The 15,244-nt window shown below is 33.0% G+C and overlaps 1 protein-coding gene and 1 long non-coding RNA gene across 3 annotated transcripts in view; one reads left to right on the forward strand and one right to left on the reverse strand.

Moving 5' to 3' along the window:
• The window catches only part of LOC150101375 (uncharacterized), a 99,417-nt gene that overhangs the window by 60,753 nt on the left and 23,420 nt on the right, over window positions 1–15,244 (forward strand). The window contains exon 1 of one of the 2 annotated variants that reach the window (XR_016549031.1): window positions 8,965–9,146. The exons of the other annotated variant lie outside the window; for it this stretch is intronic. This is a non-coding gene — a long non-coding RNA (uncharacterized LOC150101375). Of the gene's footprint in view, window positions 1–8,964; window positions 9,147–15,244 lie in introns of those variants that run through there. 2 annotated transcript variants of the gene reach the window in all.
• On the reverse strand, window positions 1,093–12,691 carry LOC150101377 (uncharacterized). Its single transcript, XM_090400587.1, has 9 exons — window positions 12,570–12,691; window positions 9,963–10,102; window positions 8,180–8,272; window positions 7,024–7,162; window positions 6,530–6,573; window positions 5,719–5,788; window positions 5,297–5,333; window positions 3,131–3,200; window positions 1,093–1,375 (listed from the first exon to the last, which is right to left on the reverse strand). The coding sequence occupies exons 1-9, from the start codon at window positions 12,604–12,606 to the stop codon at window positions 1,205–1,207; spliced, it is 801 nt and encodes a 266-aa protein (XP_090256713.1). The 5' UTR covers window positions 12,607–12,691; the 3' UTR covers window positions 1,093–1,204.

Here is a 15,244-nt window from a genome sequence, read left to right on the forward strand (position 1 = left end):
AGATGTAAATCCTACGATTTACGAAACTTGTCGGGAACTATTATTTCAGTTTTTATATAACTGAATAATAAAAAAATGTGGTGTAATCACCGAAATATATCTTTTGAACCAATTAGCCACAGAAGTCTACGCCTGCAATTAAAAACATTTAGTTTCGAAATGGTAGAAAATAACTACTTAGCTTCCGTGGATAGAACTAAATGAAATTGTGTATTGTGGATTCAAAATATGATTTCCCAAGGTGTCTCACATTCTGTTTAAATTGAATCGTTTTAATGATAAACTCATCAAAATCATTCGATACAATAAACTTTATGCCGACAGGCCATAAACCCAAAACAGTATAGTGTAGGTTCAACCGCTGTATTTTCTTAACGAGGTTTACTATATACAAAAAGGCTATTTGCAAAACGAATCTTTCTTATGAATTGTCTGATCATTTCTTTAATTTTAACAACTTTATTCATGCGTTATTTTTATTAATGGGTAAATAAGTATATTCAGATATAAGTAATTAGTTGTTAAATATTAAAAACTGTTTAATATTTAACTAGCATTAAGCTGCCTAAGATGAATTACGCTATTAAATTCCATGGTTTACTAAAACTTTTTTTTTTATAGATTTAAGAGTAATTTTATTTAAAATTCGAACATAATACTTTATCTATAATTAGAAGTATTGGTATTAGACGTAATTAGTATTTTTAATAAGAATACAGTTTGGTCCGTTATTAATTTAGGCGTTTATTTATTACAATAAATTATGCCTAAACATGTCATCAAGAGTAACAAAGGGGGTGGGGAGTGAGATTTCACACAGCTAAATGCCATACACTTATGAGGTCTTTTTTTAGGTAGAAGTAAGTTAATCTCACGGTGGTATATAGCAAGATTTTTTTCCCTCGAAACGTAAACGAGTTTGAGACTAATGTTTAAAATTTACAAATAAAATACACGTGATGGATAACCATAACTAGTTTGGATTTCTCGTGTGTATGTTATGATTACTGACAACTTTGGATCTTTGTGCTCTCTGTCTCTGAATGAAGTAGTGCATACTGTTAAGATTATAAAATACAAAATGGCGACATAAATTCAAAAATTTTCATTTTTATTTTATTTTATTCTTCATATGAAAAATGTATCCCACAACAGCATTTAGGAGGTCAGTTTGTGTTGTTGTCTTGTAGTTTTCCAGAATATTTTATTCATCGAAGAATGGGCTGGACAACGTGAATCCTCCATCGGCCACTAAGATTTCTCCTGTCACGAACGAGGAATCTGATGATGCTAGAAACGCTATGACTGTTGCTATTTCTTTGGGGACCGCCAATCTACCAATCTGCTTATGATTTTCCATATACTTTTTCACTTTCTAATAAAGTAAAAATATTTAATTAAGCACTGCGGAATATATTGCAAAATAATAGCCAACATTGTATAGTGAACATAACAATCCAGATAATACTTTTTTAAAACACCTTTTTGCAAATTGTCTGTATTCTGATTGCCATATCCTAAACCTATGTAAGAATCACAAATGACATTTGGCATCGTAAAAAATTCCTAATGATATATTGCTAAAACATGAAATTTCTTTACAAAAACAAGTGCCAGCTGAATGCTTAACAGTCAGGATTAATTTTGCAACATTTTTCTTGCACCGTTTCAAACCTGTTGAGAATGTCTATGCATCAGAAATACTTGAAAGTTTAAATGACTCGTGTACTTTTATGAAGTACCCGATGACTGCAAACACATTAAATCAGTCTACTAATATCGCCGAAATCAGACAATAAAACAAAACATTAGATTAATTAAAATATACAAAAAGAATTTGAGTACTAAGATCAAATCATAACTTTGAAGGGTTTCAGTACTTGATGACGTATCTTGCGAAGATGTCCGACTGAGACATAGTAATTCTCTTTAAATATTTCTATTTTATTTTAATTTTTTCTTCAACTTGGGACTAAAATTCATTTTACTCATTTTTGGAAGTTTCAAAATGGTTCTATTTTTTATGTGAAGTATATTTGGGGAAATTTAAATTAATGTACATTAATCACCTGAATGTTCGCGCGGGTAGCCTAGTGGCTATGCGCTTTGTTTCTGTCCTAGGTTTGATTCTCGTCGACATTGTGAGAAGCTTAAGGATCTGCCATAGCCAAGTTAGCCGGTCTTGGGCGTGGACAGCAGGTTTTTTTTCACCAGTTTATCTGGGGTTTTTTATCCTGCAAGCAAGCAAACTGGCTCCGTCAACACATAGGGTACCGTCATAGGATATAATACGGCAAGGAAGTCAACGGGAAACCACCTTGCTCATAGTCATTTCCCTAGATGGTGGCGTATATGTAGCTGCCCCTAAACAGCCGAAAGGCAATAACCACACAACAGCAATCACCTGAATACCAAAATCCGCTCTCATTAAATTATAGATTCATGTGAAAATTATTTTATCCTTTGCTCATCAGGAAATAAGCGTGGGAGAAATTATTTATCCATTTTTAAATTCGTTAGCCATAATGACTTCAGCAATAAATTCAACAAAATTCCATCAAGAGAATGCAATATAATTAGGGCAGTAACAAAAATACTTCCGACAACTTGTTGCTTTTTAAAGTTCTGTCGACATCTTACTTTCTCAGTACTTACGCTTTTAAATATGTAGTATTTTTAGAACGTTAGACAAATACATGTTAATAATAACAGGATGAAAATAAAACGATAGTTTTGCTTGACTTTCTGTCGTATTGCTTACTGGAGATGAAACCTGTCAGCCATAAGCGAGTTTTTCCCTTTGCTTCCGCCTACTTACAGTCTACCGTTCCCACCTCTGCGTGATATTTTCAGTGCAACATTGTTATATGTCGCTGATTAGTAAGAGATTTGGGAGTGCATGTCGTTTTTTTTGTTTTTTTTTTCTCTGACAATATTATTTAGCAATAATAGCAACCTCTCAAGACGCTTATGTATAAGATTTATAGAGGGCATCACTCATATCAGATTCTGAGTAGCGAAAGTTTACGAATCTCTTGCATGAAATGAAGAAAAAGTTTTGCTATCTATTGTTGCGATGCATAACAACTGTCGTATGCCAGAAGATGGAGAAAGAAGTTCTTATACTCACCTCTTCGTAGACTGCTAACTTCTCACCATCAAGTGTTCTTGTTACTATGGGAGTATCTACTGGTCCAGGACTAGAAGGGATAAAAATTATACATTTGGAAAGTTGATCTCAGAACAAATGATTTTAGTCAAGATAAATAAATATACGAAACGAAATAAATACACGGATATTAAATGCTTAGACTTATATATCGAATTGAAATATGGTTTCTTAAAACATAAAGACCTAAACAATAAGTAACGATATCAATTGTACTTGGGTTTAAATTGAGAAGCTTTTGTTAATTTAGGCAGATCGTTATGTGGTTTCCAATACACTACTTGCAATTCAGTGCATGCATCTCCAAAGTATCGCGCCCTGCTCAGCACACCTGTCGGTGGATAGACGGATGGATGAATAGCACATCACGTTTGCAGTTAACATATTACAACTATGTTCGAACGACTTCATTTGAATGCCACTGGTGTCATGAATTTCCGTGACTATCTTTAGGTTAGGAGCTGATTTTAACAGAGCAGTGTGAGCCCATTGCTCTGCTTATAAGAAGCCACGAATGGGCTTTAAAAAAAAATACCATGTTTGATTGTAATGAAGCACTACAACAAAAGATTAGAACTTTCAATTATTTTGAAAGAACGAGGAAATTAAAATATTTTAATATTTTAAGGCAAGCATTATAATATCGAATACTTTGTTCAAATACTGAGTTTGAAGAATGTACAAGTGGATTATTTTCAGATAATTTACATAAAGTTTATTTAAATGTTAACAATGGAAGCATATCGCTTAATATATTACAAAAAAATTAAATCTTTTTCAACTTACAAATACACTATGTGTAATTATTGAAGTTACAGCGAAGATTTTGGAAGTCACGCAAAGGGAGATATCTTATCTGGATTAGATAAGCAGGTTCATGTTTGTTAGCAGTCAATTTTGACAAAATGAAACTGCCTGAATAAGCCTTTTTTTAATTGATACTTACTTTGAATGATCATATTCCTCCTCGTTCTTGTCTTCATTTTTAATGACATCTTTCTTTCGTGACATCTACGACCATTGGTTTTCTTCAGCCTCTCCACACCAATGGCGAAAATAAGCATGAAGCGTGTCGCTTGCATCAAGTCCGAGTAAGGTGTGTTCATTCATATACTAATTTAACAGCTACAGCTGGGGAAGGTTACTTTGAAATATGATAGAAACAACTAAAGATGTGAGGAGAGTGTATAATATCTGTTCGGTGACCAAATTTTTCTAGCTGATCTGACCAGTTTGCGGAAAGAAAAACCAGAGTTTTCAAAAGGAATAAATCTTATTGTCATTGAGGGCTCCGTTTTATATCTTTCTGAGACGCTAAAATACCAGCGGTTCAAAAAAGCTAGTTAGGTAAGTTTGAATGATACAGCATCAAATTTTTATTCTCTTTAATTCTACAAACAATATTTAATCCTCGGTGATTATTTTGACTTTTTCCAAGATCCCCAAGTCACAGAAAAATACAACAAACGACCAGTGTTAGCAATAAAGGGTGGAGGGGGGGGAGTTATTTTTCAAACACAAGATTTTTAAATGTAGTTGCAAATAGTGGAAGTGGAATATGGATTTTCGAAGAAGCACAATCCAATTGTTTTTAATAATACAATAATTTGTCAATACAGTACAATCTGCTACAATAATATGTAGCAGACTGTACAAGAATAAGTCGGAATTTATTTGGCAGATATTATTTTAGATCGGCTTACATTTATCCCACTGGTGACTCCCTAAAAAGTGAATCACTGCATGCTGTTTTGCGTGTGCGCGAGCGCGCGCGTGCGAATCTGGAGAGGTGCGGTGTTTTAATTTTTTGTGGACTGAAAGCACTATCGGTACAAGAAATTAGCGACTATTTACTTATGGTGATAATGTCTTGTCGCGGAAAGCCTCAGAATATTCTGATATATCTTTGTCGGTGACTTATAAAAATTTTAAATGTGTGAATTCCCTCGCACACATCAGCTGAGACAAAATACTGTGCTGTAAATGATGGATGATACAGCTTCGCTGCACTTCTTTGGTACATTAGCAAGGGGATGCAGATAATTTAGCACGATAACATTGGTATAATCAAGCATGTGGATAATCGTGACTCTCGCATAACATTTTAATATAGCAGGTACAACTTACTTTACTGCATTCACACGGATGTCCTTTGGGCCCAACTCTGGAAAAAAAAATGAAAAGGACCATTAGTTTCAAATGTGAACATGCATTCAACTATGACTATGTTCTATGTTTAATATTCTCCACTACATTTTACTACGAGATTAAGCGGAAAGTATTAAATTAAACGCGTATCTAGTGTGATAGCAAGACACTAAACTAATAACAGAAACTGAAACATATGCTGTAATTAAAGTTTAATGCATGCATCCACACAAGAATGAGTCCAAAAATATTGCATTAAAACAAACTAGTTCTATTACCACGTAGTTATTTTACTTCTGAGAATCAAAGTCTGTTCACTTTTATTATCATATATTTTTAATATTATGTTTTAATTATTTTGCAAACTGAGATTAATTTCCGATTACTTAGTGGGACATTACCTAAAGCAGCACACCTGGTGAGCGCATCCATGGCTGCTTTGCTCATACAATACACAGAGAGGGTGGGAAACTAAAAATAAAAATAAAAAATAATAATAATGATAAAACAAACTAAATAATATATAATTACTAGCACATATTAATATGCACAAACAGGGTGCATATTCGAAAACAAACTTATGATAAAAAATATGATAAGTATACTGGGTTGTGACCTTGACCATGTGTGATGCCAACGTATGTTTGGCAACTCATATCTTAGATAAAAGGTGAAATGTCTCCAAACCAAGGCAGCTCCAGTTTCAGTTTCGTCAATGAAGTTGAACATGCGAATTAAGTGACATAAACGTTTCAGAATTTTTCCTGATTTTGCATCTTTCAACCTATAGAGAAGATATCCCACAACATGATTTACTTAAGCAGCCCCCGTTGGCCTAGTGGTTCGCTTACCCACTTTCCATTCAGGAGGCTGTGGGTTGGATTCCGCTGTGGACATGGATGCTTGTGATTGTCTTTAGGTTGAAGATGAAATTCATCTGCCATCAGTTTACTGCTGCGCAGTGGCTCGAACATTTTCCATGTTTGATCTCTAGAGCAGAGTTTCCGGAGTGTGTAAAATTTAACAAAAAATATAAATAAATAAATACATGTTAATATATGTTTAGTCAATGTTAAACATATAAAGCCAAATTTCATTTATTGTATTTCGTTAGCCAATTATCACTTAAAAAATTTTCATTAACTGCAGTAATTACATAAAACGCATTTTAATAAAATCGGCTTATTTTTGACAATAAATTTCAATACTTACTCCTCCTCTACATGACGCTGCGCTGGATACATTAATGATTGAACCTAAAATATAATTAACATTTGTAAACATCTCGCAATGGACATGTTTAGGTGAAATTTGTTAAGACAAATGTTGATATATCTAGATATTCTGGATGCGATATTCTCACTGTGATAAAATAATCAGATAATCCAGCTACACATTTAAAATGTTAAATAAAAGCTTATCCCTCTGATATCTTTCACTATGCTTCTCCACTTACTGCATAGAAGTTAATTTATATCGGATATCTATTTCTGTAACCTTTTTTTCTATTCACGCTGACATTGAAGTTTTCACAATATTTTTCATAATTTGATAAAGTAATAGACTTATGAAAACTTTGTACACCGTTACAAACTGCGATTAATTGGCGAATTATAACTGCCAATCTTAAGTAAAGATTTCTTAAAGAAATCTTACATTTTAAAATATAACCTCTTAAGAATTTTATGAACAAATCTCTTACATACCTTTTGTCTTTTCCAAGTGTGGAATAGCCAGTTTGATCAGCTGATACACTGAACGTATATTTACGTTCATTATTTGATCGTATTCCTGCATACTCGTTTCTTCAATCGATTTGAGAAGATCTATTGCTGCATTGTTTACCTTTTGAGAAACGCAAATATTCCGTTAATGAGACAGTTAATATAATTATAGCGATATTTCTGTTCGTTATTTGTTGCACATCATTTAACACGAAAATTTATACAGCCACTCTTCATGTAAAGGCTTGCACGTGATTACTAAAACAATGCCTTATAAACGAAGTCGTTTAGTTATTATGACAATTACAGGATCACACAAATACGAATATCACATGTTCATGCGATTATCATCATCATACAATCATGTGTCATTCAGAAACTGTGCCACCCAATCATCAAACCTGGCCAGGATAAAAGGTTGTCAAACCATAGCTAGTTTTCTGTGAGTGTTAAAATGTTTAAGGTGATTAAAGAAATATTTAAACAAATATACCTTATTTTTTTAAGGTGGTTAAAGCTATGGTGGTTGTGTGGTTAACGAAGTTTAGTTGACTAAATTTGTGTGGTCAACTATGCTTGCTTAATTAAGGAATTTTACGTGAAGTGAACGGTATGTGTATATATATATATATATATATACATATATATATATTACTAACTTATAGCATTAAATGCCTGACAGCAGAGAAAGAAATACATTGGGGTCAATCACGTGACCATTGTAAAGTAGTTCATAAAATAAAGAACTGTTTGTGCAACGCGCATTTTTCTAGGACCTTAAAAAGTTCCACCTGTTCATAATATACAGAATTAGACATTGTATATTTTAGTAAGACCTAAAGATTACAATCCGAATTCCGATTTCTTATAAGTAATCCAAGACCGGATATCCAGACATGCTACTTCGCCTCCCTTCCTCTTTTTAGCACAGTGACACATTGATCGAGAATTATTTGAACTGCAAAACTGGTTTGGATAAAGAAACTGATTAGAGATTAATATTATGTATGCATTTAAAAAAATACGAATTAAATCTCAACTCTTTCGGGTTGTCGAATTATTTAGTAAACGCAAGAATTAAATTTTATTAAATGCCAGTAAGAAAATAATTTAATAGTCGAAAATTCTAATAATTTACCAAAACATCCAGTTTGCCAAATTTTTCAATCGTCTTTTCCATGATGGAGTTGATATCTTCTTCTTTCGCTACGTCCCCCTGTATTAAACACACCTGAAATGTATTCAATTAAAAGTAGTATCACTTATTTACAAGGCTGTAGAAACAAATTTATTCACTGTTGAGTATTAAACATAAGCTAAGGAAGAGATGTTTAATTATACAAAAGGTTTACCGATGTTTATGTGTTATGAACGACAGTACATAAACACGCTGATTTCACGAATGTTTTGTTCAGTTGTTTCTACAAACAACTAAATTAATGGGCAAGATTTTTTTTTTCTATGGAACTTCTACCTTCTCACATCTCTTTCATAAATAATTAGTTATCAATCAAACTGAGTAATGCACATGATAAGAATAATAGTACAGAAAATTAAGGAGAATAACGCATTTAAATGTAGTTAATTATGCTGAGCTAATTACTTCTATAACTTTGTTTTTAAAAGTGATAAAAGCTGTTAGCTCTTTTAGGCTTTTAAAAGTGATAAAAGCTGTTAGCTCTTTTAGGCTTTTAAAAGCTTTTGTAATTCAAGGCGTAATTACAATGGCCTTTAAATTTCATTTTAAAATACATTATGATATTTATAAGTTTATAAATATCATAATGTTCATTATGATATATTATAAGTTCATTTTAAAACTTTGCTTTTTTTTGCAACCAAAAGCCAGGTATTCTGAAGAAAATGGAACTGTGCTCCTCTAATAAGCAGGAGTATCATCTATTATAAATGCTTATACAAGTGACCTCTGTTGGGAATGTATATGAGTTAGAGTGCTGTCTACTCTTTTGTAAGCGGCAGAAACATCAATGTCTACGACGAGATTTGAATCTATAGGCTGTTCGTTGAAGAGAGGAGATCCACCAGGTCAGGGTTTCCGAAAGCGTGGTACACGTACCTTTAGGGACAGGCCAAAAGTCTCTGAGGTACGTGGCATTTTTCTTTCTTTCTTTCACCGTATTGTCACAGATAAGTGCAGGTCTATTGTAGAATTAATTGCTGAAGAACTAAAAAAAAAAAATCTAAAGGCAGTTTTAAACAAAGCGTATCTCTTGGCATTTATCGATTGACCTCCGTAAGGACCACTTCTGATTAACAGGGCGATTGCATCCCAAGCACGTAATTCGAAATATTTGCATTAAAAGTTTAAATCGAAATACTTCGAATTACGTGATTCGAACGCTTCGCTAAATTTCTGGATTGGTATGTTAAATTGTATCCTTCTCAACGACTATTTTACCACTAATGCGTGCATCTATACATCTTTAATCGTGTTTGTAATTATTATTGTAATGTATTTAACAATTTAAAAAAAATGTTACATATAGTTGTAATTTATTATGCCGCATATGTTAGTAAATAGATTTATGATTATTCGAGAGTTGAATGAAATAATATTATAACTCCTCGTAAATTGTCTTTGCGTGAGAAGGGCATCTGGAGTTACTAAATTTTACAAGTACGAGGATACTGAAAGTTTGGGAAACACTGTACCATCATGGTAGAGTTTATCAATTCTGCCATGTCTGTTCTGTCTGTTATTTTTCGTGTCATGTTCGGATACATAATTTTAACGAGATTTTTTATTCAATATTAAAAATATTATACTGAAGGTTTGGGAAACACTGTACTACGTCAACCAGATTGGAAACTGGTTTTTCATTCTGCAAAACAGGCAAACCGGTCAGAAGAACACACACAGTACAAACATAAAAAATTAAATCTCGTTAAATTATGGAAACCTTTTCATCGGACAGTCCAGCCTTTTTACAGTCTTCAGCTGTTTTCTTTAGTCCATCACCATTGCGTCCAGTGAGCGACAGATAACTTCCTATGGATGCAAAATGAACAGCGGTGCTTGCTCCAATTCCTGATGAAGCACCTGAAATAAGAAGTCGGCATAAAATTATCTCTAAACCAGAATAATTTTTTATATTTCAAAGAAATTTTCATTTAATGTTTGTTTAATTTAATTTTATTTTATTTAAAACAGTTGCAGAAAGGATTTGAGAGAAGAGCAGAAAAGGTGCATTTGACTCCCGTGCTAGGACTCTTGAACTTATTTCAGATAATCAGAAAATGGCAATCTTTCTGTTTTTTCTTTGAACATGTTCCATCCACTTATGTATATATTTCTTTATTTTTTCTATTACTCATTCCTGTTTTAATTCTTTCATAATTTCTTCATTTCTTTTGTGATCGAATTGAGCATGCTTTGCAGTTTTTCTCAAAACTTCATTTCAGCTGTGATTAATCTTCGTTTGTCTGTTTGTTCAGATTTCACTTCCATACAATAGGACTAGTAGGGCTAACGTATTGTACAATTTTAGTCTGGTTTGTTTTTGAACTAGATTAAGTTTAAATACAGAGTTAATTACACCTGCTATTTTTAAATATTTTGCAATTTTTACGTTTATATCTTTTTCATTTTCATATGCAACATACATCCTTGGTAGTGAAATGAATTCACCTCTTCTAAAATCTTGTTATCTATTACTATCTTAGTTCTTGCTGGATCTTGTCCTTTAAAGGCCATAGTTGTTGATTTTTCTGTTGATATTATCATACCATAATCCTTCTTTTTAAGCTGTTTTAACGGTGCCATCGTGGACATGTGAGTCCACGATAACGTTAGCACCTCCACTTTTTATACTCTGAAATTATGAAGTGTGGTGAGGTATCATTTGTTTTTTTATGAATATATTTATTCTCATTAAAAGCAAATTTTACATATTTTCTAGATGGCGCTTTTTAGCACTAATTGGCATCCATGTGGTGTCCAAAATATTAACCTTGTATGTGCATGGCATGCTGTTAGACTATATTAATGACTTTCTCTTTCAAAAAAGGAAAAAAAAAATCACTATTCTTCACTGAAACCAAAGGAGAAAATCTTATGTAGCTAGTTTATTCTCTACACGAAGCAGAAGATTGATTACTGATCAAATGGATCTGCCATTCTCGATCCACAGCAGATCTCTTTACTCAATTGGTCCACCTTTCCATATGAGTCATGGAAAGGTTTCGATAAACTCCTATAGTTGCTGTTGATATTTCCAAGCCATTTGATCTGTCTACACACAGTCTTACTTAATCCAGGTACCATCTTATGCCCTGTCTGCACTCTTGGCAGTTAGGTCGCCAGTTTTCTGCTTAGTTGTTCTTTACGAATCATGGTGTATGGCTTCTTTCCTTTAGATTTCCTCAAAAAGTAAGATGTATTTCACTTTTCTAGTCTTTTGCCCACGCTCTTTTTTTCTCTACATAAAAGGCTTGTTTCACAAACTTCGGATCGATAGTTATCTGTAATTGTGCCTATGAGAGTACTCTCCACTCCACTCCATTTCTCTTCTTCATAAGCCAACTGTGCAGTGCTGAAATATTCCAATCATCAAAATCTCTCGGTGGTTTCAATACTGAGCTCTGTGCCTTTTTTTTTTTTTTTTGTGGGGAAAGGGTACCATTTTGAACTTGAGTACTACAAAAACACATCGCCAGTAAACTTACTTCTCTTATGGAAGATTTCATATCACTCTCCTTTACCTTTGTTAATACTCGGTTCTCTAGCCAAGATTATATTTCTTTCCTTGGGCCAACTCACACTTGCACTTCACTTCTGTAGCTTCTTCGGCCTTCTTCAAAATACTTAGTGTCCTCTCACCTGTCAAATTACTAACACTATATAAATCGCAAATCTTCCGATCCTTGGAATACTTATCTCACAGTTTTAAATGATTCATCAAACCCTTTCCTGATATTGCTTGATTCTATTCAGAAGAGATTAATCCGGTTAATATGTGACCCCTATCTAGCGGACTCGCCTGATTACTTTTTCTTAAAGCAGACTCTCCTTTACGCCTTTTTTGTATAGATATTTGCTTAGGCACGGTTCTGGTGAAACTGTCACCATCATTACCCCATTTTCCTTTTAGGGCTGCAAAATCACAAGCTGTTGGTTAATCGCCGTTTTCTCTCTCTCTCTCTCTCTCTCTCTCTCTCTCTCTCTCTCTCTCTCTCTCTCTCTCTCTCTCTCCCACACACACGTCTTTCATTCCGTATAACTCTGTTTCTTGATAAAGGCTCTTTCAGACTTTCCCTCAGGACTACTTTCAGTTCAGGGTTTCTTCTTTTTTGGCATAAGCCTCCCCCCCCCCCCCCAGTGTAATGAGCTACTTCTCATATGAGGAGTTATATTCAAAAAGCAATTGAAAAAAAAAAAATATTAATTTAAAGAAGTAAATTAAAAACTTAATTTACTTCTTGGTAAGAAACTAATCATTCGTTATCATTTTAAATTCATGATAACAAAATGAATAATCGAAGATTATTAATGACTAAACGATTCTTACCTGTTATCAAAACAACTTTGCCTTTCAGATCCGACATAGTGAATGCACTGTGCAGTCCAGTGACAGGAAACACTGTTTATTCAAAATGATACTTGAAGCAAGAATGAGCGATCTAAAAAAAAAAAAAAAAAAGCCACTCATTGTGCTGTGTTTTATATATCTCATGCGTATCACATTGACCTTGACTGAATTTCTTCATCATTCAGTGTATAAAGTAACTTTATCACATCTGTTGGTGACAAGGTTTATGTCAAATATTTTTAATGTTAAATATATATATATACCAGAAAAGATAAGATTACTTCCTTTTCATTCAGTGCATTTCTTACAGCATATTCTTCTAGCAATGAATAAAATTATTTTTCTTAACTTCAATAACGTACTGTACACGGAAAAAACTTTTAGTAATTATTCAATTTTCAGTCGCAGTATATTCTCATTAAGTAGATTTGTAACACTTCCGTTAAACTATTATTCAAGGCCTGCTAGCGTATTATGTCTCCCTCTAATAGGGCTTAAATAAAGCTAACAATAAAAAATAAAGATAGTACGAAGTTATCGGAGTGAAGAGTGAATGCGCTGGAGGCACAGAGAAAAAAATTTCACGTCATCTTTTCTCTGTGCCTTTTAAAAAGAAATTTTAAATTTCTCTTTTAAAGCTCTTTCCATAATCTTGGCACAAGGAACCACATTGGATCATCACCAGTATAGAGAGCTGAGCATATTGTACTTTCAGCTGCAGGCTAGACACCCCGAAACATCTGTTCACTGTCTGTCCCGAAATATTATAGTAAGAGGATCATGCGTTCATAGACTGCTCAAAGAAAATGTTTGCATTTTCCATATAAAATATTAATTGTTCAACGACTAAAAGAACAAGATTTTTCTCTTTTGAATTTCTGTGATAATGTTCCATATATATTGTAGAACATACACATGAGCGATTTTTTTTTTATATATATGCTCATTATTATTTCTGCATGTTGGAGACTATTTGAGAACTACAAACAGTTGGGATCGATTTGAACAGCGCACAGTTCGGGCAAGATGGAGCCACTTGTCACGCTGCTGGTAACTTCATGAAGTTTTCGAAAGAGAGGAACGCTTTTCAAAGAAAGTGATCTCACTCTCTTTCTTGCAAGGGAGTAATTATATCAGGAGTAATTATTTTATTGCACAACTAGGCGTTCGCCTGTTTCTACCAACATAAAATGTAAAGTTTAATTCAACAGAGATACAAATTTCGGAACTGAATACGTAATTGTAGAAATCTCCGGACCGTAATAAACAATGTATAGGTTTATTATTGAGAATCTTGTGTTCGTTAAAGAACAGCATCAGAAATATATAATTTTTTTTTCTAAATACGATTTTTCTAAATTTTTGCTTTTTTTTCTTAATTACATGGTGAAAATTTGAATTCACATAACCTAATAAATAAAATAATTCAAATTATAAACATTTCTGATGATCACAAACCATTGTATGTCTTTCTTAAATGGTCTCAGGATATATTAGAACGCCTAAAAATTTCTTTTAATATAAGAAATATTAACTGGGAGAATGACGGAGCTAATAATATAACAAATTGTAAATGTTTGAGCAATTTTCTTTAGGAGAATCTGCCAAAGTTCATAAGATCTTGGGCGTGATAATAACAGCGCAATTAGTGATGGACCATACGAATTATTTGGAGCTCCTCTGTGACAGCAATCGCTTGACATCAGAAGAACAGAATTTCAAAAACATCTTTGATATTATTTTAAGCGAATTAATAAGTGTCAACTGGGAGCCACTGTTTAATTGAAGAGACATTAATACAAAGTGGATATTACGTTATTTTGCTAACGTCATGTTTAAATTTATGGCTAGGAGGACATTTCGTAACAAATATGGAGTAACCGTATCAATAATCGACTTCTTAAATAAATGTATTATAAGAAAGAGAATGCTATGGATAGAGTATCGATCTGATAACTCAATTATTAAATACAATACAACTCTGAATAAAATAATTTACTCAGAACTAATTAATTGTATAGAGTTTTATACGAACATTTGGAGTTCTTATAGCTACGTATGCTTACCTCTCGATCCAATGGACTGTCCATCAAATTCTCTTTTATTATCGGCTTTGCTACTATTCCAGGATAAAGTTCATTAATAAGGAACGCTGTTATTATTTATATAGAGAAGAATAAATGATTCTAGAAAAGTGATAAATATAATAAATATATATAAAAAAACACATATGGATCCTTTACATGTTCATGTTAATATCTATTTGAAATATTTCTTTCAAAACATGAATATGTAAAGGGCCTATATGTTTTCAGCAATAGAAAATTCATTTGATATGCTATTGAAATACAAAATGATCTGAAATATCTTAGACCAAGAAACTTGTCTAAGGAACAGATATTTAGTCGAGGTTATAATTATTTGTTCTCAAATAATCTGCTGTCAGATTCCTATTTGAACTGTTCTTATTTGGTTTCTTCTGTTTTGTGTCTACTCTCTTAATTTTACATATTCCAAACAGTAGATTAATGCTAAGATTGCTTCCAGTGTGCGGTTATTCTTCTTCTTCAGTCCATCCATTCCTTAGACAGGGTAGAATCCCTGATGAAGGAGAAGAACGAATTAATGTAGCCAGCACATCATTCGTCTTCTGC

Source organism: Typopeltis vanoorti, chromosome 11 (assembly GCF_054136105.1).
Source record: "Typopeltis vanoorti isolate ZY-2024b chromosome 11, IOZ_Tvanoo_1.0, whole genome shotgun sequence".
Lineage (NCBI taxonomy): Eukaryota > Metazoa > Arthropoda > Arachnida > Uropygi > Thelyphonidae > Typopeltis > Typopeltis vanoorti.

Excerpts from the sequence above, each read along its gene's own strand:
- LOC150101377 (XM_090400587.1), bottom strand. The coding sequence starts at position 12,606 with ATGTCGGATCTGAAAGGCAAAGTTGTTTTGATAACAG. Across the intron at positions 6,574-7,023 it reads ACACTTGGAAAAGACAAAAG|GTTCAATCATTAATGTATCC; the intron begins GTATGTAAGAGA and ends ATTATATTTTAG. Across the intron at positions 1,376-3,130 it reads AGTTAGCAGTCTACGAAGAG|AAAGTGAAAAAGTATATGGA; the intron begins GTGAGTATAAGA and ends TTACTTTATTAG.